Source organism: Ciconia boyciana, chromosome 2, assembly GCF_034638445.1.
Source record: "Ciconia boyciana chromosome 2, ASM3463844v1, whole genome shotgun sequence".
Lineage (NCBI taxonomy): Eukaryota > Metazoa > Chordata > Aves > Ciconiiformes > Ciconiidae > Ciconia > Ciconia boyciana.
In genome coordinates this window covers 77268815-77294568 of record NC_132935.1, presented here as the reverse complement: position 1 = coordinate 77294568, position 25754 = coordinate 77268815, and the positions used below count along the sequence as shown (strand labels likewise).

General features: G+C 38.8%; 1 protein-coding gene across 1 annotated transcript; it reads left to right on the top strand.

Moving 5' to 3' along the window:
• The first annotated feature begins 1106 nt into the window (after positions 1-1106).
• Positions 1107-25365, top strand: SPMIP7 (sperm microtubule inner protein 7). Its single transcript, XM_072851343.1, is given in 9 exon segments — positions 1107-1630; positions 5179-5254; positions 7220-7293; positions 7946-8084; positions 8544-8611; positions 9944-9985; positions 10531-10638; positions 21431-21538; positions 25132-25365. Coding segments are annotated over 9 exon segments (1263 nt in total). The 3' UTR covers positions 25256-25365.
• Positions 25366-25754: the final 389 nt, after the last annotated feature.

Below are 25754 nucleotides of genomic sequence, written 5' to 3'. Positions count from 1 at the left end.
TTTTTTCTGCTCCATCAGCAAACTACTCCAAAAAACCCCCACCATGATTCTGCATTATGGAACGCAACTTTTTATTACTATAAACCTGTGCTGTAATAAATGTTAGGCCTATTTCTGATTTCATGTTAATCAAGAGCAAGTTAGCAATTCAGGGAAGTTACATCTGTGCGAGACTAACATAAATGAGAGAATGATCAGACTCTGTGCCCTAATTTTTCCTGACAAGGCCACAAAATAAAGGCCCCCACAGTGTGAATTGGGCTGTCCAAATAAATGTAGTTTGATTTTTCCAAAGTGCCAGACCTTTGCAGATGGCACTGAATTCACACAGAGAGGACCTCTATAAATCAGACTGCTTTTGTTTAGATTGCTAAATGAAGACTGTCGAGCTTGGGATTAGGAAATGAGTGCTGCATATTCTGACCTGAAACATTAATGGATTTGCCAACCTGATAGAATAAATGGCAAAACTCTGGAAGAAATTAAGCTGCATGGAAAACTCTAGTGTCAATGTGATTTACTTATTCCAAGTAATAATTGTAAGTTTTCTGGATTTGCATTTATCTGTGGTTGTGTTTGATAAATTTTGTTTGTGTTAAATCTGTGTTTCAATTTAATTCATATTGTCATCTAGATACCAACAGAATAGCTTATTTTAAAATACTTCAATAAAAACACCATACAATTCTTATTAAGATTGAAAACTCCTTAATTTTGCCTCTACTAGATGAATAAGTAATTGGTAGTGTCATTTCAAGTTGCTATGTGTATCTACTTGAAGAACGAGATTACTGTGGTACGTATGAACCATGTTCCACACCAGGAGACATTTCATTGTGAGGTGGTTTCCATCGTTACCAAGCAACAAAAAACCTCTCTGCTCATTCAATGGTTCTGTTCTTTTTGTGCCATACTTGATAAATCTCTTCAGGAAATAATTTTCTACTTAAACCACTACCTTGCTCTTTATGGTTTCTATGTACTGATCTTCTGGAGGGTGACCTCTAGTTTTACTGCGGTTTGTTGGCTAGGACTTCAGAAACTTGGAGAAACAAGAGCAAGTGGAGTCTTTTAAGTTTAGTGCCACATAAGGACGATAGAAGAGAATGACCATGGTTTCCCATGGAGCTGAAAGGCATGCAAGTGCCTTTAAAAAGTCCACCTTGTTAGTTGAACCAGTTCACAAGATGGAACGCCAACAGTACTGAAGTCTGTTAAAGAAGATGCGCATGCCTGTTGTGAGAGGTCCTGAGAACAGACATGGCTTTGCCAGCTTTGAAGAGAAAAACAGTAATTCCTTCCTTAAATTCAATTCATTCATCTCTCCAGTAGAGCTGAATTACCCTTTATTCCCACACCGGGATGATGTGCCTTTAGTGGATCCCTGCTCAGGTTTTGTGAGTCCAGGAGCAGATGCTGACCTGCAGCCCAATGTTGGAAGAGCTGTTGAATCCCTGGTGGACTACAGTGACTGGAAACCTCACCAGCAGGTCCCCATCACAGGAAAGAGAGGCCAGCCTGCCCACAGGAGGCAGATGACCCTCCTGGAGGAAACCAGCGGCTGTGTCAGAAGGCGGAACTCCAGGGCTGTGTCAGCTGCTTCTGTCAGGGGATGACTCAGAGGTAAAGCAAACTATTTTTATTTCTTAATCACCAAAGACATTGGTGATGCTTAACAGATAAATACAATTAGTTTCTGAACTCCATCCCCCAAGGCCCTGAAAGAACAACCTTATAAAATATATTTGCCCTGGATATTTGAACTGAATGTAACAACTGCAATAGAGTGATTGTATGATTCATTTCCCCTGCTGTAGCAAAGAGGTACCAGTCAGCAAATTCTAACGAGCATTCTAATGCTAAAAAAAAAAATAAAAATCTTTGAAGGTAAATAATGTTTTAAAGAATCTATTTAGGCAAATTGTGAAGTTATATACGATAGTCCTAATGAGCACCTGTTTTAATGTAAACCAAAATAACAAATCACTCCAGAGTCGGGACATCCCCTGGATATTTCTGTGTCTTTTAGTATTTCCTGACAAGTTGCAGTGCAGCACATTTAAAGACCTATTCCAATGTCTGGTTGATTGTAGAACAGAAATTCTTGAGGACTGCCATCACATATTGGTCAAAGTATATATTAACCTCTTATTTTATATCAATGTGTTACACATAAAGTTGGGTCTGATCACTTCATATTGATTGCGGCATCAAAATGGAAATTCATTCTTTTTAATGTGAAGCAAAATTGCATTGGCGGTTAGTATTCAGAATTTTCTGATGAAAATTCTGGAAAGCAGAAATATCTACCTAGGGCTTCTAAAGGCAGACATAATTAGCAGGAAGCAATATAGTTGAATTTTTATGAAGATTAAACCAATTCCAGTGATTTTCATAGAGAAATGCTCATTACAGCCAGAACAAAATTTTACGAGAACTCAGGCAACTTGCTCATAGATGGGGGGAGGCATTTCTTAGTACATGGTAAAAAAATGTAAATAAGCTCCTTGTTCAATCTTACTATACAGAAATTACACTCTCACTTCATGGTTAGCTATACTTTATCTGTGTTATTGTCACCATAACATCTCTACATGCTATAAATTCAGACAGTGTTTTTGGTTCCTTGTTCCTGTCTTCGAACTTTGCATCTTAAACCACTTTAAGTTTACTGCAGTCATATAACAGAACCCAAAAGAACCCAAGAAACCACAAGGGTTAAAAACATAGACTCCATAATTTTCCTTTTTTTTCCTTGCTCATCCCATATAATTTTCACTCTCATTTCTCAGTTACTGTGTTCTCCGTTTACATATGAAATTAAACCTCAGACACCAATCAGAACTGATCAGCTCGTTTTTTTCTGAAAGCCTCTGGAAAAGTGAAGGGGAAAGAAGATTTGAGATATGCAATTCTATCTGACCATTAATTTTTCCAACGCAGAGAAAAGCAGACTGATACAGAGATAAGACATAGTCTGGCAGATAGAGACACACCTGAAATGAACACAGACAAAATCTGAAACTGAATGTAATCAAGTCCTACTCCTACTAATTTTAAAATATAAGAGGTCAAAAACAGTGCACAGTTTTCGAACGACAGTGAGGTGCACTGAAGCTTGTGAGACTGCTGGTTTTGTGAAACCTCTCTGCATATATCTTTGTGTGGTGACATAAGAATCTCACTTTTTCCTTTAAAAACAAAACAAAATGATGTTCTGGCTTTCATGGTTTCTGGGAAACAGCTTAGAAATGTGAATGAGTACATATTCAGTTGACTGACTCATAACTCAGAATCCAAACCAGAAATTCCCCAAATTCATTATCCGTCATTGAATCCTGCTTTGTCAGATTAGGAGATTAGTTTAAGTAATAGACTGAAACTGACGGTATCGTTAAGCTTGTCATTAGTTAAAAGTAACAAAGCGAAGACACTGAGTTCCCAACTTGGACAAGAACAGATCATGCCTTTTTCAGTCCCGTGGACTGAGCAAATGATTAGGGGCATTGAAACCTCCAGAAAGTTGACTTAAAGAAAAAATTATTGCCATTTTTATGCTAGATCTTTCCACTGACAGCAAAAGGAGAAGTAAATGTTAGAAGATTAATCATCCCAGCAGTAGGCCAGTAGTGTCAAGATGGCAAATTACAGTATACAGTGCAAAAGCAGAGGTCTCTAGAAATGCATATGTACAATTATCAAAACAAATGTAAAATTATATACATGTCCTCCTAAGGACATTGTCACTGACACGAGTGATTTACACATACAACACAAGGAATAACAGTTGTAACCTTTAGCTCTTTAATCAATGAACCAGAGGAGGACTATTTTTATGGAACTACTAGGACATATGGATGGATATATTTGAGCTATCTACCTCTTTACTGGAGAGGGCGCTAGTACATGCATACATATTAAGTAATTACGACATTTCAGACATAAAACTTAATGGAAGCATTCCCATATGAGTACAAGTTGTATATTTGCAGATAGCATTTAAAGTTTACACAAAGCTGAGGCAATGAAGATGCAGCCACCATCTTTACTGCAAGCACATTGCCTGTTTAAAAGACAATTTCCAAAATAATTGTTTTAATTGGAGAGTGATTCAGTTTGAAAGCTCTTCACAGTGCAAAGATCCACAAATTCTGTCAAGCTTTTCACAAGCAGCAACTTAAAGTTATAGCACACTGTGCCAAAGTATATTTAGAAATACACCTTTCCCAAAGTCACCAAAAGCATTATGCTAGTTAATGGCACAGCATTTTAAATGATACTCTCATACATATCCCTTACCTTATTTATAGGATTATTTTGTGGGGTTTATCCTGATTCCCTAAGGAGACAAGCTGTTTCCATTCGTCTTGTTTATTTATCTATTGTTTCTCCCCTAATAACTTTTAAGCCCATTGGCCAATTTCTGCCAAATTTGACAGAGATATAAGCATCTCAAGGATAATTTCATCCCTGCAATATTTTTGAAGGTTGAAGTCTGGGGAGAGGAAAGACAAAAATGAGTGTTCCTCCCTTGAGGGAGCTGAAACTTGGGCGTTAGAACATCTTTCTGTTTGGCAGCAGCTCACTTGGTTATCAGTATGTGTATACTGGCTCACCAATCAGTACGTATGTGACTCTACAGTAACTGCAGGATGTGGCCTCTTGGTGGGTAAGCCTGATTTCCAGGACCTGGTCAGGGAGAGCTCAAATTATGGGAATATGAAGTTGGGAGGATGAAGGAGAGAGAGAAATATCTTTAGGAAATCAGTCACCTACTGCTCATGGAATAGCTTGTTTATTGCTTTCAGGGTTGGAAAATATTATAGAACAGTAGAAATGCAATACGCAATTACTAGTTTGGGTTGCATTAACAAGCTTTTATTATTATGTTTGCTAATTTGGATACTTTCCTTTATACAGTTAGCACTGTACATGACAATATGTGAAGTAGGCCAAACCATAGCAATGTATGTTGTGATACTATTTATAACTTACTTTCATCTTCCATGAAATTTAATGTATTTTTGTGGAAGTTTATAATTCAGAGTGGTAACAGGTAACTGAACATTGGTGCATCCATTTTTATGGGAAGCCATGAGCTGTTTTCATCCAATTTAAAACAATAAGAATTGCTGCAAATTGATTAACACAATAGGAAGCCTTTTCTTTCAGGTTGGAAACTCCAGTGCAAGCTGCTTCTGCTCTACCTGACCAAAACCATATTGTTGTATTTTGTATGGATCCCAATCTCAAGGCAAGTGTCTGGTGCTCTTCTTGTAATGATAGAAAACATATTTACATTATTTTGTTTCTAGTCTGCTTTCCATTTGACATACTTTTGGCAGTGATTACAGTACTGTAGTGAAATCAGACTTTTTCATGTCCTCATCTAATTATATTGAAATAGGGGCTGTATTTCAGGTAGTATGTTAGCATGGCCAGATTTTAATGGTGGCTATCACTCCAATAATTGTCTTTTTTTGTACTGTTACTCTGGTTAAGACATTTAGACTGTAATGTGAGACTGATACTACCTATGTCAGTTATGTGTAACTGGAGACAGAGTTAGAGCAAAAATACTAGAATGGACAAAAGATACCAGAACCTCATACCTGGTATAAATACTCATATATTTAATACTTAGGCACTGCCTTATTTGGTGCAAGTCACAAACAGATAAGTAAATCAAAATACATCAATTATTCCATACCTCAAGTCTAATTAAGTCTTTCCCATACTGAAAATATAATGGCATCCTTCATCCTTCTACACTGATGCGACTATTCATAGTCCATAAAGTGTTGCACATGCTTAAATAGTTAGAACCGAACCGAACCGAACTGAACCGAACCGAATAGAATAGAATAGAATAGAGCTATTTCAGTTGGAAGTGACCTACAATGATCATCTAGTCCAACGGCCTGAACAATTCAGGGCTGACCAAGTTAAAGCATGTTGTTAAGGGCATTGTGCAAATGCCTCTTAAACACTGACAGGCTTGGGGCATCGACCACCTCTCTAGGAAGCCTGTTCCAATGTTTGACCACCCTCTCGGTAAAGAAATGCTTCCTAATGTCCAGTCTAAACCTCCCCTGGCGCAGCTTTGAACCATTCCCACGCGTCCTATCACTGGATACCAGGGAGAAGAGATCTGCGCCTCCCTCTCCACTTCTCCTCCTCAGGAAGCTGTAGAGAGCAATGAGATGGCCCCTCAGCTTCCTTTTCTCCAAACTAGACAAGCCCAAAGTCCTTAGCCGCTCCTCGTAGGACGTTCCTTCCAGCCCTTTCGCCAGCTTTGTTGCCTTCCTCTGGACGCATTCAAGGACCTTCACATCCTTCTTAAATGGTGGGGCCCAGAACTGCACACAGTACTCAAGGTGAAGCCGCACCAATGCTGAATACAGCAGGATGATCACCTCTTTTGACGGGCTGGTTATGCTGTGTTTGATGCACCCCAGGATGCGGTTTGCCCTCCTGGCTGCCAGGGCACACTGCTGACTCATATCAAGCCTGCTGTCGACGAGCACCCCCAGATCCCTTTCTGCAGGGCTGCTCCCCAACCACTCCTCTCCCAGTTTATACTTGTGCCTGGCATTACCCCGTCCTAGTTGCAGAATCCGGCATTTCAACTTGTTAAATTTCATTCCGTTAATCATTGTCCAATGCTCCAATCTATCTAGATCCCTCTGCAAAGCCTCTTGTCCCTCAGGAGAATCAACAGCACCTCCCAGTTTGGTATCATCAGCAAACTTCCTAATGGTGCATTCAACTCCTACATCCAGATCGTTGATAAATCTATTGAACAGCACTGGCCCTAGAATTGAACCCCGGGGAACACAATTTGTAGCAATGAACATAATGCAAATACATCAGGCATATGTGAGGGACTGCAAAGTACGTTTGCTGTGCCATTTTATGAATAATATATGGAAAGTACATTCCTGAGGAGTAGAGGGGGAAGGACATTCTATTAGTTTTTAAACTTATATTCACTATATTGAATTTTCTTTCCTGAGTAAAATTCCTCAGAAACAGATCCGTTCTTGATGCCCAGTGCTGGCTGGTGAAGTATGTGAAATTGCATGTTTCACAATCTGATGCAAAATAAGATAGTAAACTAGGAAAATGCAGATACATACAGTTCAGTCTTTAAAGAAGCAATCATAGTATCATATATGTTGATAGCATTGCTTTCTGCCATGTATTTGATTTATCTTAGGAATCAAGTGATCCTTCTGCAAGGTGGAGAGAAGAGAAAGCAAGGGACTATTTCTGCAATTCAAATACTCGAAAATGAGACACCATTTCTTTTAAAAACAGTTTTTGCTTATGCTTTGCTTTATTTTTTCATCTTCTTTTTGCTGCTGTGCATCTTTAGGTAGCAGGACATATAAAACTACGAACAATTTTTCTATCACTCGGAACGTCTGGTGTTTTAACAGCATTTAGCATAGGATTCATCTCATGAACATTAGTTATCTAAAAGCTTGCATCCAGTCTGTGCCTTTCATCTCCACTTCCTCTATAGGCACTGAAGAGAAACTGGAGTTTCCAAAAGGGCATTCTGTACATGTGTCTTCAACGCCTGTCACAGGCATGATATGACTGGTGTCTAATCTCTATTTATGTCTCATCTAACTTAACTGATCATTCAAATTTAGACAAAATAAAACCCATCATCACTGTAAGCTTATTGGAAGATAAACTACCTCTTTCAGTTAGTGAGTGAGAAAGTTTTAAAGCAGATAAGCCTGTGAAACTGGAAATATGTTCTCTGACAAGCAACATATAATTCCAGGCTTTTCCAGGCTATATTTAGAAATATACACCTTTGTTATTTTCTACATCCTTCTTTGTCACATAATTCCTTATTATCAAACTACCAATGTCATTCACTAATGATTATATGGGAACTTTTTTCCCTTCTGTTTTATTGTTGATCTAGAGCTTATGACGAAGTTCCTTGGGATAATATATTACCTTCCAAAATCCAGCCTCCAGAATCAACAGTGGAAGTGTTGGCTGATCCTGTTTCCCAGTGTTTCACAAAAAGGAGATACAATCCTGAACCTGAAATAAGCCAAGTCAGTGAACAATTTCTTGCCAACTGGTTTTAGGTTTTGCTAATGAAATGTAGCCTAAATTTTGTGTAGGTCATACACATAAACCCACAGCAATGTTTTAAAATAAAAACAGTCCCAAGCAAGCATTTAAGGACATCAGCACACTCCAGTAATTGCCTCAAATGATTCATATTTTTTCCCTCCCCCTCCCCTGTAAATCGGTAGAGAAGAAGATATGCATGCACAGTACCAAAAGAGAGGATAAGGATATTGATGAAAAATGCGTTGATAGGAATGCTGCTGTAGCATAACAAATCTCATGTTAAGTTAGATTACTCATGATTATGAACCATAATAATTATTATTTTTACTAAACTAAATTTCAGTCCTGCAATTGGTTCTGATTGCTGCATGAAAATCTATTAAGCCAAATTAATTAGGTAATGTTGCCTTACAAGAAGCATCTAATTATGATTTTAGGTTGTTGGATGCTTCTGGGACATATTTCAAACAGGACCTTTTACCTCTCCACAGACACCTGGTGATTTGTAAGTTTCTTTTTTTTGTGTGTGAATATCGGGGTCCTCTGAACACTTCCTTTATGAAGTCTGTGTACAGTTAATTATTTCAGAAGACTAAATTCAGCAGCATTCTCTAACTAGATAACTTAAGATATTCAATCAATAACTTTATGAAAAGTATACTATTTTCATAAAGTATACTTTATGAAAAGTATAACACGCTTCTCCTGTGAGACAGTTAACTATAAAAAGCAGAACAGAAGAAATCTGTAAAGTGAATTACTGTCATAATTGCATACATCTGATGTTTTCATTGAGACATGACATTTATGAAAACACCACGGTAATAACACACATGTACAAACTCAAGGTTTTATCTGCTGTCTGTAGAATCCAAGACAATCTCAGAGTGGAGCATTTTAGATGAGCCCAGTAAAGGGTGACAGGAGGTTCAGAAGGGCTCAGATAAGAGCCAAGTAGAGACAGGGAAGGAAAGGTTGGTCAAAGCAAGATAGGAAAGCTAGAACTTGCCTCCTTGCCAGGCCATGAGCCAGCAGGTTTGCTCGGGCAAACTCAATGGACAGGTGTGCTACTGGCACAGTCAGGCATACAATGGGAGAGACAGGTACCTCTGCAAGGTGGAAGGGAGACAGAAAACACTATCATTATGGTTTCTTGAATGTTGCACTTTCAAAGGAATATAGACATGGCCAGTGAGAGCAGTTGCAGGGACAGACCAAGAGAGAAATTCAGACCTGTCGTGGTTTAACCCCAGCCAGCAACTAAACCCCACCACACAGCCGCTTGCTCACTCCCCCCTGGTGGGATGGGGGAGAGAATTAGAAGAGTACAAGTGAGAAAACTCATGGGTTGAAATAAAGACAGTTTAATAAGTACAGCAAAAGCCACGCACACAAGCAAAGCAAAACAAGGAATTCATTCACTACTTCCCTTGGGCAGGCAGGTGTTCAGCCATCTCCAGGAAAGCAGGGCTCCATCACACGTAACAATTAAATTTTCCCGTGTTCTCAAGAATTGAATGAGAGAAGTGTTACAAGTAGAGAAGCAGTTCATTTTTAAAGAAAACTTGCTTATACTATTCTAGGAAATTGACTGAAGTCCCAGTATCTGAGGATGAAGATTAAAAGACAAGGTTCTGCCTGCTGAACTGGGTCATTTAGCATATATGCCACTCTAATCATTTACCATGGACTTTTAGCAGATTCAAATGAGCATTGCATCATTCCAAGAGCAAAACTTTGACTTGTCACCACCTCTCTTTTGAGACCTCATAAATATTCTATCAGAATATTCTGTCTGGCAAAAAAACAGGCGATTGATCTATTTCGTCTTTAACAGTATAAGCTGAAGCTCTCGAACCTGTCATATCCCTTTGTATATGTAAGTACAATGTCCCTGGGTTGTTTCTACTTTCTACTTTTTTGATTAAACCCAAGCAATCCATCTCTCATTTTCTGAAGGAAGAGTTGTAGATGGCATATGTTATTTAATCTTAAGGTGTTTTCTGGCGCCAAGGGAGAGCGTGTGCTGAGTCTCCTCTGCTTGCGGGTGACTCCAGCCTTTTACCTGTGAACTAGAAATCAGGATCCATTATATCCTCTTTGGAAGAATATCCCAGTCTGATTATGGGCATAGCCAAAAGGACAAGAGATGACACATTTCTGTCTTATTTCCATTCTTCCTAAGCATCCTCTCTGCACATATGTACTAGAGCTGTCACTTGTTACGTGCTGCAAGTTCAGCAGATGATTGTTTTCATCTTGGGACATGCCAAGTACACAGGGCAGTTCATCTCCATGTTTTTTCTTGTGGACCGTTTTAATAAATAACTAGAATTTTGGAGCATGCAGTATATGGTTCAGCTGCCTCCACCAGCTGTCTTATGAATAATGTACATATCTTTGATTTCCTTTCTATCCAAACAGTGGCTGTGTTCGTGCAGTAAATTGTGAAGACATTGACAATGCTGATGTAGACTTAATCCCACTTAACCATGTGCGAACTTCAAAGCCTCACTACACAAGCACTGCACAGTATGTTTCTCTTATTAGCATCATTTTGATACAGCCTCTTGAGTTCTCGTTACTTGGGAAAGCGGAAAAAACAGTTAAAGATCTGGTCTTGGGCCAAAATAATGAAAAAAATTGGGGGAAATGTTCCTTATTCTTTTTAATAACTTGAATGAGGTCGGTTAACACAGGAAGCACAGTAGACTTTCAGATTTAAGGCTGAACTTGAAGAGTACTTTTTAATAACTGAGTCAGTAGTAAGTGGCCTACAGTGGTAACTGCCTACAGTGATCAGTGTAGGTCTGTATAAATCTAAGGGACCATTCAGCCTAGATATACAAAATTAGTTGAGGAAGCTGGTACAAAATGAGCAGAGAGATGTCTACTGAGATGATGGTATAACAGATTTATCCATCTACTTGTGTTATGGTAAGCTTAAATGCAACCTGTTTTGACTAAGTATGAATTTGTCATAGAACATTAAGGCCTGATTCTTTATTGTATCACATTAGTGTTATAGTTTCAGGGAAATTATGCTCCTAACACCATGCATCACACTTTTCAACCAGAAATTGATTAGGTTGATTAGGTTTTTCTTCCATCCAGGAGCTGCTCTGTGGCCCAAGTGACCCTGCCATCCATCTAGTACAGAATGGTCATAATGGACTGACAATAATTGACTGTCAGACCAAAAGCTACCCTTAGTGTGCCCATCCTGGGAAGTAAAAGCTGCCTGTGGTAACACCAGGGCAATATACTGTCTTGGTGTAGTGAACTCGTCGCAATCAGCAGACTCCGACCTAAGCTGTAAATGAGAGTATACTCTCCCTCCTGCTTGCTAGACTAATTGCACAACCAAGTTTTAAGAACTCAGCAGGCACCTTTCCCTTTTCCTCAATTGAGAAAGGCTGCATGTGAAGCTAGTCTGAGCACACCTGCTAGATCATACCCTAAAACACCTGACTCATGGTTCCTAATGATGCTGAGACTACCTAACACAGGCATTCCTGTAAATGCCCAGCAGCAGAAAATAGATTTGTGTTACATTCAAGGCTCAAGTGGGGAGGACATGGAAGAGAAGGCTCTGAGCTTAGCATGCACCAGGAATTTCTGCTGATGCCATTCTGAATAGAGACCTTACTTCCAAAAACACTATGTTGGTTTTCAAACTATGACATACTTTCATACTTAAAACGCTTCCTGTCCTGTAGCATTAATAACAGGTCTGTTGGGTAGAAGCACATGTGCCATTCTTTGATGGGTAGTGACTTGAATATTGCCATGTTAAAAAGGTGAGATTTTTAACTGTAGCCACTAGATGGCGTTTGAGTTTGCAAAAGCTCCTGAATGCCATTGGGAATACCTCCTGACTTTCAGCTAGATCACGAACTTTGATATGCAAAGGTTTTCACTTTAAGCCTTTCCTAAAGTTCTCTTTAGTAGCTTGAGCTGGCGTTAAGCATTTATTTGCAAACTTTTGAGAAAGTAAAACGGTAGAAGTAACAGCATAATGGTAAGAACTAAAAACAGTAAAACAAAAGAGGAAAGAGACTGTTCTATTTACTTAAACAGATTTTCTCTTTGTATAGGCCTTTCCTTTCTGTTCTTCCAGTGGTCTTGCACAGTCCACATTTGTGAGGAAACTACAGAAGGGATACTTTGTTGGGGAAGCAACGGGAGAGAAACTGTAAAAATATTTCCCTCTCTCTTCTGAAGAAAAGGCATAATGCTGGGCCTTACTCACATACAGCAGAGTATGTGCTAAACATTCCTAGTTGCTGGGAGCTGCCTTAGAAGTAGCTGGAATTTCTGAGCTCCACCTTAAGCCTGTTCATTTCTGTTTCTTACATCAGTTTCAGGGAGAATATATATCCTTTTATAATGCATCCCATGCTGCCACACTTGTGGGGAATGGCACATTATTCTTCACACAGCCTTACTCACTACAGCAGTAGGTTCACAGGCAAAATAAGGTGCTAAGCATTGTACAATGGTCAAATTTGACCCATATTACTGCAACCAAACCTATTAATGTCAAGCTTTTATGTACATAATGTACCATTCTGATTGTTTTATCTTACTTCCTGCACAAGTCATGTGATTTCTCACAGCCTTCATCTAACTTGTAAATTCTGCTTGAATTAGAACATAAAATAGTATAAAATGATTATTGAGAAATGTGCTTTAAAAATACAGCACACATAGCATACAACATAGTGCTGAACAGAGATTTCTGAGTTTAAAGCATTAGCAGAGCTATTAACCCTTAGTTCTGCCATGCCATACTGGCAGAACTATCGAGCTTTGAAGAATAGAAGCTGTTATGTACACTGTGCTGCAAACAGGCAGACATATTGTCTGGAACTATTTGCAGCGTATGGTATCATGGTGGATTTGTAAGTTTGAGCAACAGGTTCTGTATTACCTTCTCCGGTATTCTCCATGTCATTTTCCTGGTTTTTAGCGAGTGAGGCCATGGGTTTCATTGATTTCTGGCAACCAGGAGACCAAGATCTCTGAGACCTAAAAGATTCTGACATCTCAAAGCTGCGAAAAACTCAATTCCACCTGAAAAATTCTATTAAGTTCTTCATAAAGTATATTTATTCTCTGTGATTATCAAACATCAAGACTGCTATGATTTTAAGCAGAAGAAAGAAGAAAGTCAGAAAGAAGACATAAAAGTAATCCCTATAATTTTTTTTTTTTGCTTTGTGTGTTTGCCAGTAGTTTGCCAGTAGTTTACAGTAGTTTACACATCTGGAAAGATGTGTAAAGGTGTTAAGGCTGCTAGACTCCCACCAAAATCCTTGAGAAATTAGATATATGCTTTGGATTTAGAAGCTAAATATGCTTTGTAAGTCTGTAAAATGTAAAAATCTTTTTGTACAGTCACTTTCACTCTTTCATGGACTAGCAGTTGCACTTCCTGCCTCTAGCACTTGGGCAACAGCATCAGCGCTCAGGCATTACTCCGGAGTGAGACACTATTCTTCCCCAGACCATGCAAGAAAGTGGTTGCCATTCAAATTATTAGCAAAGCTGAAACTAGCCAAGAGTCATCTGTCATGTAATTTTGCAGAGACAAACAGGAAGAGTGGTGAACCTGGGCATGTTTTGTATGTTACCCTTGCACCCACCCTCTCTTCCTTTTGGCAGAACAGGAAACCGTCTTCTGTTTTTCTTCTTTTTTCTTAAGGAATTAGAAAAAAGATAAAAGTAATGACTTATGCTGCAGTTGAGCCTAAAAGCCCTTAGTATAAGATCAGTGTTGTGAAAAGCTGCTGTGCATATACCCAGCACTCTAGATAATACTCTGAAGTCCTTACCATGCAATTTGGAAGTTTTACTGATGGGAATCCAGGTGCAGTGGGATTTGCCAAATCCCATTGGGAATCTGTAGCACTGTTAGGAATGAAACTTCGTGTATCCTGAGCCCTAGGCTGTTCCTTTTTTTTTTACCAAACTCTGAGCTTTAAGCTATTGAAATGATGCTTTGCTGAAACTTGGTTTTAAAAAATAATAATTAGCACAAAATGATGACCATAGTTCTTAAAAGTTAGGCTGAGATACAAATGAAGACTTAAGAATCTAAGTCATTTTTTATCCAGTTTTTCCTCTGTGATTCAGACGTGGAATAGCTGTGGGAGCCTTCACCACATGTAAAAAGCCACGTCATAAGTGTTGTGACTCATCTAGAAGTGCTGAATTTATGAATCTGAACTTATTAATCAAAACTACGTTCGTGATCTGGTGGCAGTCTAGGATGATCAGTGGGCATTTCCCTAAGGGAGCTGTGGAAATGCTTTTCTCAGGTCAGACTCTTCATCTTCGCACTTGACCAAAGGTCCTGCATGGTAATTTACTTCCTCTCATTCTCTTCCAGGCTTTCATTAAAGCCCATCTTGGGGGAAAGGGATCAATTACATCATCTCTTGAGGTCTGTTCCAGCCCTGGAATGTAGCATCATTCTTAGTATCCTTGGTTTGTGTATGCACTTCTGAATCTGCTTTAGGATGAACTTGTTCCTCTCTTTCATCCTTGATTATGTTGCAATGTATGCCTAAAAGCTGGAATCTTTTACAATTTCTTTGCCAAGGGCAACATACAAATCTTTTAAAAAAGAGCCAGTCAGAAAATTAGGAAGTTGTTGTGAAAGAGCACTCTGAAAATCTCTTTCTAATGCAGTCCTTTTTCAGGACTCATCTCCAAAAATCTTTTATAAAACTTATAATGATTTTGTTTTACAGCTCAGTGCTCCATCAAGTGGACTACATGGTCAGAGCACAGGAGTTGTAGGCTTGAATCTCATCTTTTTATGCCACTAACTAGCAAGGTTCCAAATTGAATGCTTTGGTGCTTTTTTGTATTTTCATTGTATGTTGCTTGTGTAATTTTGTTAGGTATACTGGACAACAATTGTCCAGTAGATTAAGTGGCTTTTGTTGTATTTTTAAGTTTACTGATTTTTTTCTGCATAGTTTCTTTTTCTTGTCATTTTTTTCCTACTTTCTCTACTTGTCTGCCTACTTTAAACTCTCTTCTTGTATTTGCTTTCTTTTCTTTCAAACCCATGAAGTGTAAATTCCATTGGAATCAGTGAGTTAAAGGTATCTGCTTAACAAGATTTCCTGAACAGGGATAGAATTGAGCATCTGTTCATATATTTTGCAGAACTGAGACCCCTGCGATTTGTTTTAGAAGACTTTGGAGTCTGAATTGATTATGTCTGTTTTCCTTGGTTATTTTTTCTTTGTTTCTTACTGATTTGATTATTAATTATTTGCTTATAATATTCATTTTTTTGTGGAAGATGAATACTGCATTTGGTTTTATATGTCACATAGCTAACCATATAGTAGGTAGGGAAGCAACTGAGAGCTAAAGAGTGTGTTTTGTGCAGCCAGCCAGGCTTTCAAAAATAGCTCATCAACCACACATGAAAACCAGAATTCTGAAAGAGCTCACATTCTGGGTGCACATTGATTGCTAAGCTCCTGTGAAAATCTGGCCACAAACACCACAATGAAACTTTTAGGTGCTGAGCACTTCTAAAAATCTGATCTTCTGTATGTAACTGCTGCTCCAACCCAAATGTGCATCAAAGAAGAGGAGGACGGTCTGAATTCTGAGGAAACGCTGTATTTTCAGCTCCCTTGGGCAAGTTATGCAGGGGAGGAAACTTTGCAGCACAGCTACAGTGACTTCCAGGAAGGCCCAGACTGCTAAATTCTCTGGGCACTTTTGAGAGGCTCCATGTTATTAATAAGCGAAAATAAGTAATAACCCAATTCATTCTTTCTTGTTATTAACAACGACTTTGAAAAAAATATCTTTCTTATTCAGAAGTGCATTTTGAACCTAATAATTTTGAAAACCATACAGAAACTGGTTTTACTGCATTATATGGATTCCCCACATAATCATCTGCTGTTCTCTTTTTCTTAAACATCTTTATAGGTATGTAATTTTGTATAATTCTCCTCCACCCCTAGTCACCAGCTTTTTCCTTTGTTGACCTCTTCCCCAATCAGCTGCTGAAACAAGGTTATGCTCTATGTGGTATTTTAGTTCTGCAGGTGTTTTAAGGGTCAATGGAAAAAAAGCCTCCCACGCTAGTGATGGGGATTTCCTCTGTAGCATTCATGGGCAGGGCTCTGGTAAATGCTCAGTCTGACAAACACAAATAACTCTCCTCCTTGGCATTGTTAGAACTCCCTTACACCCTCAGTGAGTTAGCAGTACTTAGTGTAGTAATAGTGTAGCACTTAAGCGCATTCCAGCATACACAGCAACAGTTCACATCAATCAAGTGTTACATCTGCCTCATACTTTCCTCTTTTGTGTGTCTTTTGTATTATAGCACAGCAACTTCCTGATTTCTCACTGTCGTACTTATTGCAACCTACCTCTTGAAATTTGACAAAAAGAGTTAGGACAGAGATTATGCTTCCTTGTTCCACATTAAAAGCCTCTGCCTCCAGAATTAAATAAAAGTCTGGCAGTCATTAGCATTTTAAAACTTGCTACTCATAACTCATCAGCTCTCATAATACTCAGTAGAGGGCAGTGCTTACACAATACATATGCATTCTAACAAAGCGTTATTTACTTAGCAGCACTTTTGAAGCATCAACTAATTAATTGCCATAACACTGGTAAAGTAAATTATTAGTTTTTGAAAGATGAATACTGAGGAGGCTGAGTGACTTGTCCAAGGCCACAGTTGTCTGTGTCAGAGAGAGGACAGGATCTGACCAAAATCCATTTCTGGAAGCAGTTGATTGAAATGGGAACTTAATACATACAGTTTCTAAGAAGACAAAGTCCTAAGTGTTTCAAGTCCTGCAGTTCTTGCACAAAGCTATTCTCTGAAACTACCCTTTATTCTTGGTTTCCCAAGTACATTGGGCAAAATGCTACTATCACATCAGTATATCTGTAGTGACTTCAGTCACATTTCTTCAGTGTAGTCAGCTTCCAACTGACTCTGTGCATGCATCCCTTATCATTTCAAGTTACCACAGAAACCTCACAGGCCACAATTAGCTGGGGACAGGACCCTCTGCTGCCTTGCACCTTGCGTTGTCATTTTCATGGGCTGCCTAAGAGCTTTCCCACAATGTATCTTTTCTTCAGAAACTGACAGCTTGTCCACCATGTATGCTTTTTTAGTGATTTTCCAGTTTGAGTCATTCGGGGGGGTTGAGGGTGGGGGATGCTGAAATATCCTGCTTTGACATTTTCCAAATGAGATTTTATTGCTGGCTTGAAATGCTTTCTTGTTTCTGAAAAATATTACCATCTACTAAAAAGGGAGGTTGAAAAAGTTGAAAGCAGAATAAAAGTGTTTGAAATTGTAGAAAGAAAATGTTCTAGTTCAACATGATTCAAAATATTTCTGGGGAATTACCGTTTTGATGGTTTTATCCTTTTAGAAACCCCAAATCCATTTGCAAATACCCATTCCCTGTCCTCCTTTGATGGCTGAAGGAGAAGGGTATGAAATGCAACCCCAAATGCTCTGTTCAAAAATCCTGTTGGTTCCATTCTTCGCTCTGCATGGAGCACCTTCCTTTGACTTCACAAGTTCTCTCAGGTATACTCTTTCCCAACACAAGAGACTGTATGCATTGAGTTTCCTGACATAGGATCACATCTGAGGCATTTTTACCAGAGGTTATTCTGCTTGGCAAATAGAATCATGGAGTAAAAGAAGGGCCACAAATGTGTGACCTGTCAGTCTTCCGGGAAGGGAATTTAAGGAGGAAGCCAGTTGCAAATCTTATGTACTGTGAATGAGACCTGAGAGGCCTGTTTTATAATTTCAGTAGCCAGAAGAGCTAGTTAATGACTTAATCTGGTGATTTAGTTCTATGAGATTTATACAACAGTGTTTCTGAGAACGAGTAAGATGTTAGAAACTCTTGCACGTAAGTGCAAGGTAAGAATCTGCCGCATTGCTTTCAATAGACAGAATTTTTGCACAAAAAACTTGGATACCTCAGTCACTCAAGCTGAAGTGCTAGATCCAAGGTTTTCAAGAATTACAAGTTATTTGGGGGGATCTTGATTTTGGTCCCATAAAAACAGCTGACATGGCAAACCTGGGCATCTGATGCCCTGGAGACACCCTAAAGAATCACTTCCAGCTGCTGCTTCAGAACAGTATGGGTCTCCTGTGGGTCCTGTGCTATAGGGGGTATCTCAGATACCTTAAGGGATCTCAAATAGCTCTAAATGCCAGTATGGGTGGCCACCTAAATTAAGTCCACACTGTTTTTCCTGAACACTACCAGGAAATAAAAATCTTCAAAGACATCCCAAGATGGACATATGAAACAGAGGCACACCAAAGCAGAGGCACTCTCAGAATCACTATATTCCACTTGAAAAATCTTAGAGCTTGCACAGATTCAACTGTCAACACTGTATGTTTCTTATTGTTGGGACTAAGAGCTGCTAGCATGATAACAAGGAAGTGTATGAACAAGAGAGATGTCATGGTTACAGAAAGAAAGCTTGATGACGACAGCATAACCACAGAGGAGTTTTGTATGTTGCCCAGTGGTAGCCTGGCACTTAGTTGTTTTCTTTGGCAGCAACAATCTGGTTTAGCAGCTCATTAGAGAAAACACGCAAGAGCTAGACAGCATGATCCAAAAACAAAAAACCAAAGGGGTATTTTTTTAACCTCAGTTTCTTCTGCTTTATCACATACATAACCGCAGCACATTTTTGCATCTTCTTTGCAGGTTCCCAGGAGAGCAGCTGCTTTACTGTAGTGTAAGCTTTCTTACTATCCTGGTACTTTTAGCTTCTCTCTGCCCATCTCTCTTCTCTTTCAGAGCTACATCCTTCCCACATGTTAGGAATATACCCACTTCTGTCAATCCTTTCTAAACAGACAGTCTAGAACAAATCGTCATCTTGGGTCATCTCTCAGGCTTGATGTTTGGATAACGTTTGGCCATTTATCATGCTTTTCTCTTTTCTTCTAGTTTTGCAAGTTTTAAAGGTCAGAATATTTTATCAATCAGATGCCTCACAGTGCATAATGTATTTGAATATCTCCACAGTTCTAGTTATTATGTGAGTTAACTCCAAATAGGCTTATAAAATGTTGCAAGTTAAAACGGGGCTTCTTGTTGTGATCTCCTTCTCTTCTTTGTAACGCTCATACAATTTCAGGGAATTCAACGGAATTTCTTTTTTACATGTGAGAGATGTATCTTGATATGTAGCACATCACCAGGGTAATAAAACTCTGTTTGTAGTCTGACCGATTCCTTCAAAGTGATATCACATTTTCAGTTTTGGCTGAATGCATGTGCTTATACTCACACCCAACCAATGTCCATTGTGTCCCTCAGTGGGATCCCTGCATATGCAGATGAAATTTTCTACACAGAGTTACTTCATCTGCACATAGCCTGACAATTGTCTACGTTGACATGAAAAAGCAAATTTGTCTGCAAGCCATTTTTTCCAATTCTGAAAATATGTTCCACTGCTGTATTATATTTTCAGGCCTACTTGTTACCCCTGCATGGCTGCTATCAAGACAGAGAGCAGATCTGTTACTTGCTCAGCCAACGACTTGGTGATTCCCTATAGGTAACAGCTTCCCAAGTGCTACAAAACTGGTGTGCTGATTCTACAAAGCCATTGTCTCTGAAGGGTCATGTACTGGAGCATAGCCTAGGGAATAAAGCAGTATATTAATATATGGGTTAGTGCAAGGCTATTTCAAAATAAGACAAAGAACTAGATGGTCTTTCTGCTAACAATGGGTACAAAGACTACAACATATACCGCCAGTCTCCTGTGGCAAGTATAGTTCACCCACAGTCCTTTGTTATAACTGTGGTAGGTAGATACAGCATTTTGTCATTATCTTTCCTATTCTGGTGAGGAATTTCAGAGCCAAGTTTCCTAGTACACAAGTCAAAGAATTTTCTGATAAACCACATCTCGCACTTATGTCCAGTTTTGTATCCTGGGCTGAACTTAGTTGCGGAGAAGTGGCTGATCATCTGTACCGAAACTAATAGCTCTATGCACTTTATAATTAAAGGAACTGTTTATTTTTACCCAGAGTACAGGGGAACCAAAAAATACCTCAGAGATTATTTTAAAGGAGGCACTGCTATCATTCATGCGGTCTGAAGACCCACAAAGGCCTAATGCAGGCAAGGTTTATAATCCCAAGTATTTAGTTGATTCAGTGGATGAAACAGCTTGTCATGAGCTCTTACCTCCATGTGTACGGGAGGTAATGTATACATGGATACACGTATAATTCAGCGGTGTTCTATTTTGTGCTGTCAATATAGAACAGTACTGATGATACTCTCTGAATAACTTTGTGCTGCAAAAAAGCTGTAATACTGGGGGGTTAGATTGTTTTATTTTTAATCGTCATGGATTATCTCTCTGAATTTATATTAGTACCACCTTCTTTTTTTTTTTTAATTTCATTTTTTCCATCTCTGCTTCATCTTGCAGCAATTGCTATCAAAATTTTCTGTTGTGCGACCACAGATATGTAGAATTCTTTCCTCTGTCTCTTTAAGGAACTTTCTTTTTGAATTTCACATTAAAACTTAGCATCAGAATTAACAAAAGGCTTTAGTTTTCCAAGATGTGGCACATACTGTCTCAGTCCACTGGTGTACTTGAGCTAGAATTTCAGTTGATGTGTCTAAGCAGTGTTAATAATATTGCATATACATGTAAATACATTCTTAATAAATTCTGAGGGAAATTTAGAGAATTTTAGAATCATTTAGGAAATCATTTGTGTTTTAGGCCATGAGAAATCACACCTGTTGGCCTAAAGCCTGCTACCTAAATTCCATATTTGAAGCTGGAACCTAAATATGAGCTAAATGTGTATCACATTTTTAAAAAATATTTCCTTGCTTTTTGTGCTCTTTGAGAACCCTGTGACCCCGTTTGTTCTTTGAGATTAAATGTTGCTTGTAATCATGAAAGTCATACTGATATTCAAACTAAACAACAGGGGGGGAAAAAAAGGAAAAGTCTAAAGAACTCACTTTTACCATGTCTAACCAAAGATTTTGGGTCAGATCATCAGCTAGATTATCATAAAGTTGTTTCGCTGATCTTAAAAAATCTATGCCAGTTGATACTTTCTAAGGACTACTCATTATATTATAAAGAGTTTTTACCCTATCCATCTTTTATAAACAGTAGCTATTTTAGAACTGATCTGTAAGTCGTATTTCAAGCCTGTAGTCATTTAATTTACTCTTCCTCCACCCCCCACCCCGCCTTTAACTTTTTCCTTTAGCACTCCAAATATCCCTGGATACACTGGCAAGGTTCATTGGTCAGCAACCCACCCGGCAAATTCTAATCTTCCATCAACAACCCCATCAATAATTGCACGAATGCATGGGTGGGTATGAGGTATATTTCTTAGCTTCTTCAGAAAGATTGCAGAGAAAATCCTAATTGCATTTATTTAGTTAAAGAACAATTAAATGTTAAGCATGACATTCCATTGGCTTAAAAAATACAGAACAGTTGGGGTTGGATCCCACCACATTATTGTCATGCTAATCTGAAATCCTTTTGAGGTTTTAGAATTTTTCTGGAACATTGTAATATATGTATTAGGAAGGTACCTTAACACTGAGGTAAATCATGATTTCTAAATGTGGATTATTTCTACAATGAGAAATTTATTCTTTAGCTACGGTCAGTAAGTCATGGCTTAAGTGACCGTTTTTTTTTGATTGATTGATCTGTGTGTGTTTCAAAAGAGGCCCATGAATGTCGAAGTTAAAAATTCTCAAAAGAAAAATGTGTGGTGTGTTTCCAAAGTCATGTTGTCAGACTTATGAAACGGGTATTTGCTATACAAAAATAGTTGTTAAAAATGGGTGGGTTTACTCAGAAGGCAGTGAGAGGCAAAATCATGCCATGCCCCACACCGATGCAGCCCAGGACCCTGTGACTATGAAATCTTCATAGCCCCACATCACTATTGTGGCTACCTCATGAAGTGAGTTAATAATCTTTATTCTCTCTTGCTCTTTCATACAAGGCTTGTTAAAACTGTGGGCTAGTATAAGTATTTAGGTGTCTAACTCTTGCTGGTTTCAAAAGAGTTGGACACCTCAGAACAGCTGAAAAACTGTTTTCCTTTTGTTAGCACAAAGAGCTTCTGACGTTGGCAAAGGACCAACCTAGCCTTTCTCCCAGTAGCTTCAGAATAGCTTAATAACTATTTGTTTTCCCTCTCTCTTGTATGATTTTGTGCAAGATTCTGATTTCTTGTTATCCATAATGACCTAGGACATGGTGACGCTGTCCCAAGTTTCCATGTTTTCCTGAGAAATTTATCTTCCATTAAACTGTTTAATTGGCCTTAGAATTCTGTTCACAACACATCACGCTTTTTCAGCACAGCCAGTGAAAAGTCTCCAGAAAAGGCTTGAGGAGCTTTAGGGAGCTGCCTGACTTTGTCAAGTGCTTGTCAAGTGCTTCGTCGTTGTGCAAAATGCACTGGCATTTCTGCTGCCCTCCATCCGTTCACCTCTGCTCTTTTTCTCTTGTGGTTATACTTAGAAAATAGGCAGTCACCTGTAGTCACAGTTTGGTGTTGACAGGGAATGAAAATACGCAACAGAGTCCTGAGTCTCTATAGGCTAATAAAGCTGAACTCAGAGCAGCCTGATGCAAGACTAACTTGCTTGTAAATGTCAGTGACAAATAAAAAGGCAAATGCATCTTAGCAAAGATCATTGACAGACTTCAGACAGAGACCCAAATTCAAGAGCAAGAAGACGGGCACCACTGTGATCTAAGAAAGGAAAAGACATCTGTTACTTCCTTTTACTTTCTACAGGTATTACTGTAGGTGTAGTTCATAGTGGATGAATTTTCATAGTTTTTAGTGGATAGCAAGAACGGGGTTCTCATTCTGTGCTAATGGAGGCTTTCCAGAACCAGGACGGAATCCCCTGCCTTTTTTGAAGAAGGGTGTGTAGGAAACAGATAGCAAGCATAATCATATGCAGACATTGTAGATTAGGTTTTACCACCCTTTTTCTGAGCTGAGTGATACATTCCCCTGAGGGTAGAACCACTGGTTGCAAAATTGTAACAGTCCTATTTTACTTTCTCTGGGGCTATTTGTGTTCACTGTTCAGTGTTCTGAACAGTGTTCACTGACTTAAGATGGAGGATCATAGCCCTCTATGAAACTGCTATGTAAAACTACTAGGGATGCTGGGAATCTCCCCCCAACATTAGTTAGATGCTGGGAATCTTCCCCCAACATTAGCCCATAAAAGAGAGATGTTTAACATTTGATTCCTTCCCTTTGTAAATAAATGATAAAAGTCCTCCTGATTTCAGTGGTCACAGGTCAAGCTAGACTGTAATGGAAAGGTGAAGAGAAGAGAGGTTATTCCTGAAATCTGGGGTCAGACTACCCCAATTCACCTCCACATGCTTTTCATGTAGGACGTGATCTCATTCTCACTGTTTTTAAAATGGTGACCCCTTTTTTTATCTCTTTGATCATTCTCAAGCCATGACTGTAATAATTTCTCAGAAAGTAGCAAGTGATTGCATGTGGTGAGTGTTTTTATAGCTGCTTTATTTGACATGTCTACAATATACGGTCAGTCTCCTGAAGACAATTATGGGTATCAGAGGGAGTCTCTTGTCTACTGCTAACATGGTCTAATAAATGTTCCTGTCAAAAGTATCAGCAATATCAGATAGACCAGGCAGCATGCAACCACTGTATTTCTATCGCATGGAGTTTCCACAGTATGTGGGGCAAAATCCTTTATCCCTGTTTTAAGCATTCTGAACTCAACAGGATTTTATAGGATATAGAACAGAAGAAATATGGTTTCTTCATCTTCAGATATGAATAGTATTTTTATATGTCAAGCTTTATTGATGTATTTGTATTGTATTTTTATTTCCAGGTAATCGCAAGGTGAAGTCAGAAAATTAGGTTTCAAAGTCCTTTAGTGAAATTAAATACTGGCAGCATTGTTTAGCTTTTGCATAGGAAGAAATGTTTTCTGTGTTGTTTTGTGTTTAAATGAACTGTCCATTGCTACCCAGAAAACACAAATCCATTTGCACCATGAGTTGTATGAAAATGTGTTTGCCTTGCCATAGTTAATATAAGGTAGTGCTGGATTTCGTTTGATTTTAGAGAGATGGATTGCACCTTTTCAGCAAGTTGCTTTGGAGATTTCAAAAGGGATCTTTAGGTCAGAAGAAAATATTTTTTGTTTGGAGAGTAAGTGAACATAAGACTCTGTGGTCAGTTCTGTGTCAGCCCTGCTTTTGATTACGTGTTTTGCAGCAGAGGGGCTACACCAACTTAGATTGTAGGTATAAGATTATTTATAGTGCCTCTTCCTGTAAAAGATTAGAAGAATATCAGACGTCTAGCATAAATTGTTCCCTCCCAGACAGTCCCCAGCATATTATAATCCCCATCCCAGTATTCTGTACCATGAGAACTGGGCGTGTGAGGCAGGCATGTCATGGTGCCAGCAAAGTGTTTTTTCTAGGCTTGAAAGCCAAACTGCTAGCATCACCAGAGTTAGCCCTCCAGGCACCACAGGGCCTTATGTGCTTGAATGCATTCAGCATGCTCATGGCAGTTCTCCACAGTGTGCAGGTTGGTTGTGAAGCAACTGTGTGTGTCCAAGAAAAGCTGAAAAGAGGCAAGAGGCAGAACATACCTTTCTTACAGCTTCTGTAGGGATCTGTCTTTCAGCATGTTACATGTATCCAGAAAGTAAGATTAAAAACTCTTAGGAAGATTTGCCACCATTGTTCTTAAGGGGGCTGATTTTAATACTATGGAATATTGCAAATTATTAATATTCTCTGAGGCCAATGGGCATAACTGTTTATGAAGAATGAAGTGAGAGGGAAGAAGAGAGAATGTTTAGCAATATGAGAACACATTTTAAAAGTCTTTTTTTCTCTCTCTTTTTGTGACTGCAGATACATAGCAAAACACGGAAGCTCGTCTCAGTATAATCACCAGGGACCTTTTTCTCAAATGGTGACTCCAGTTAGTCCTCAGAATTCTTTCAACAAGAGAGAACGAGAAACTATTACCGTTTAGAAAGTGCCAATCCTTTTTACCTGTGTAATTGAGAGCCTCAGTGTCTGACAGTGAGGAGGAAGGAAATGTGTGAAGATGTGTGGATACTTTAAATAGGGAACAGAAATAAAATAACATAGAAGTGGGTGTTTGTGGTAGTCCTTATTACATTATTCTCATATTTATGACTTACTAGCATTGACATTTAAAACCATATTAAAAACAAGAGGAGTCGTAAGTCAAAGGCTTGAAACTTGCTTTCTGTACTGGATTGCCTTGTTAGCTAAGGTAGAAAATGATGCTGTATGTGTTCCATCATTGACATAAACATTTTCTGTATATATATATATATACATATACACATGCAGACACACATATGTAAATGTATTATTAACTCAGAAATCACTGAAGAGCAGCAGCCCTTCTCACCAGCTGTCCTAAGTGTGCCTTGCAAGGATGGTTAAATGTCACAGAGTGAGATTTTAATCTTTGCCTGTACTGGCTCTGTGTGTAGTAGTGA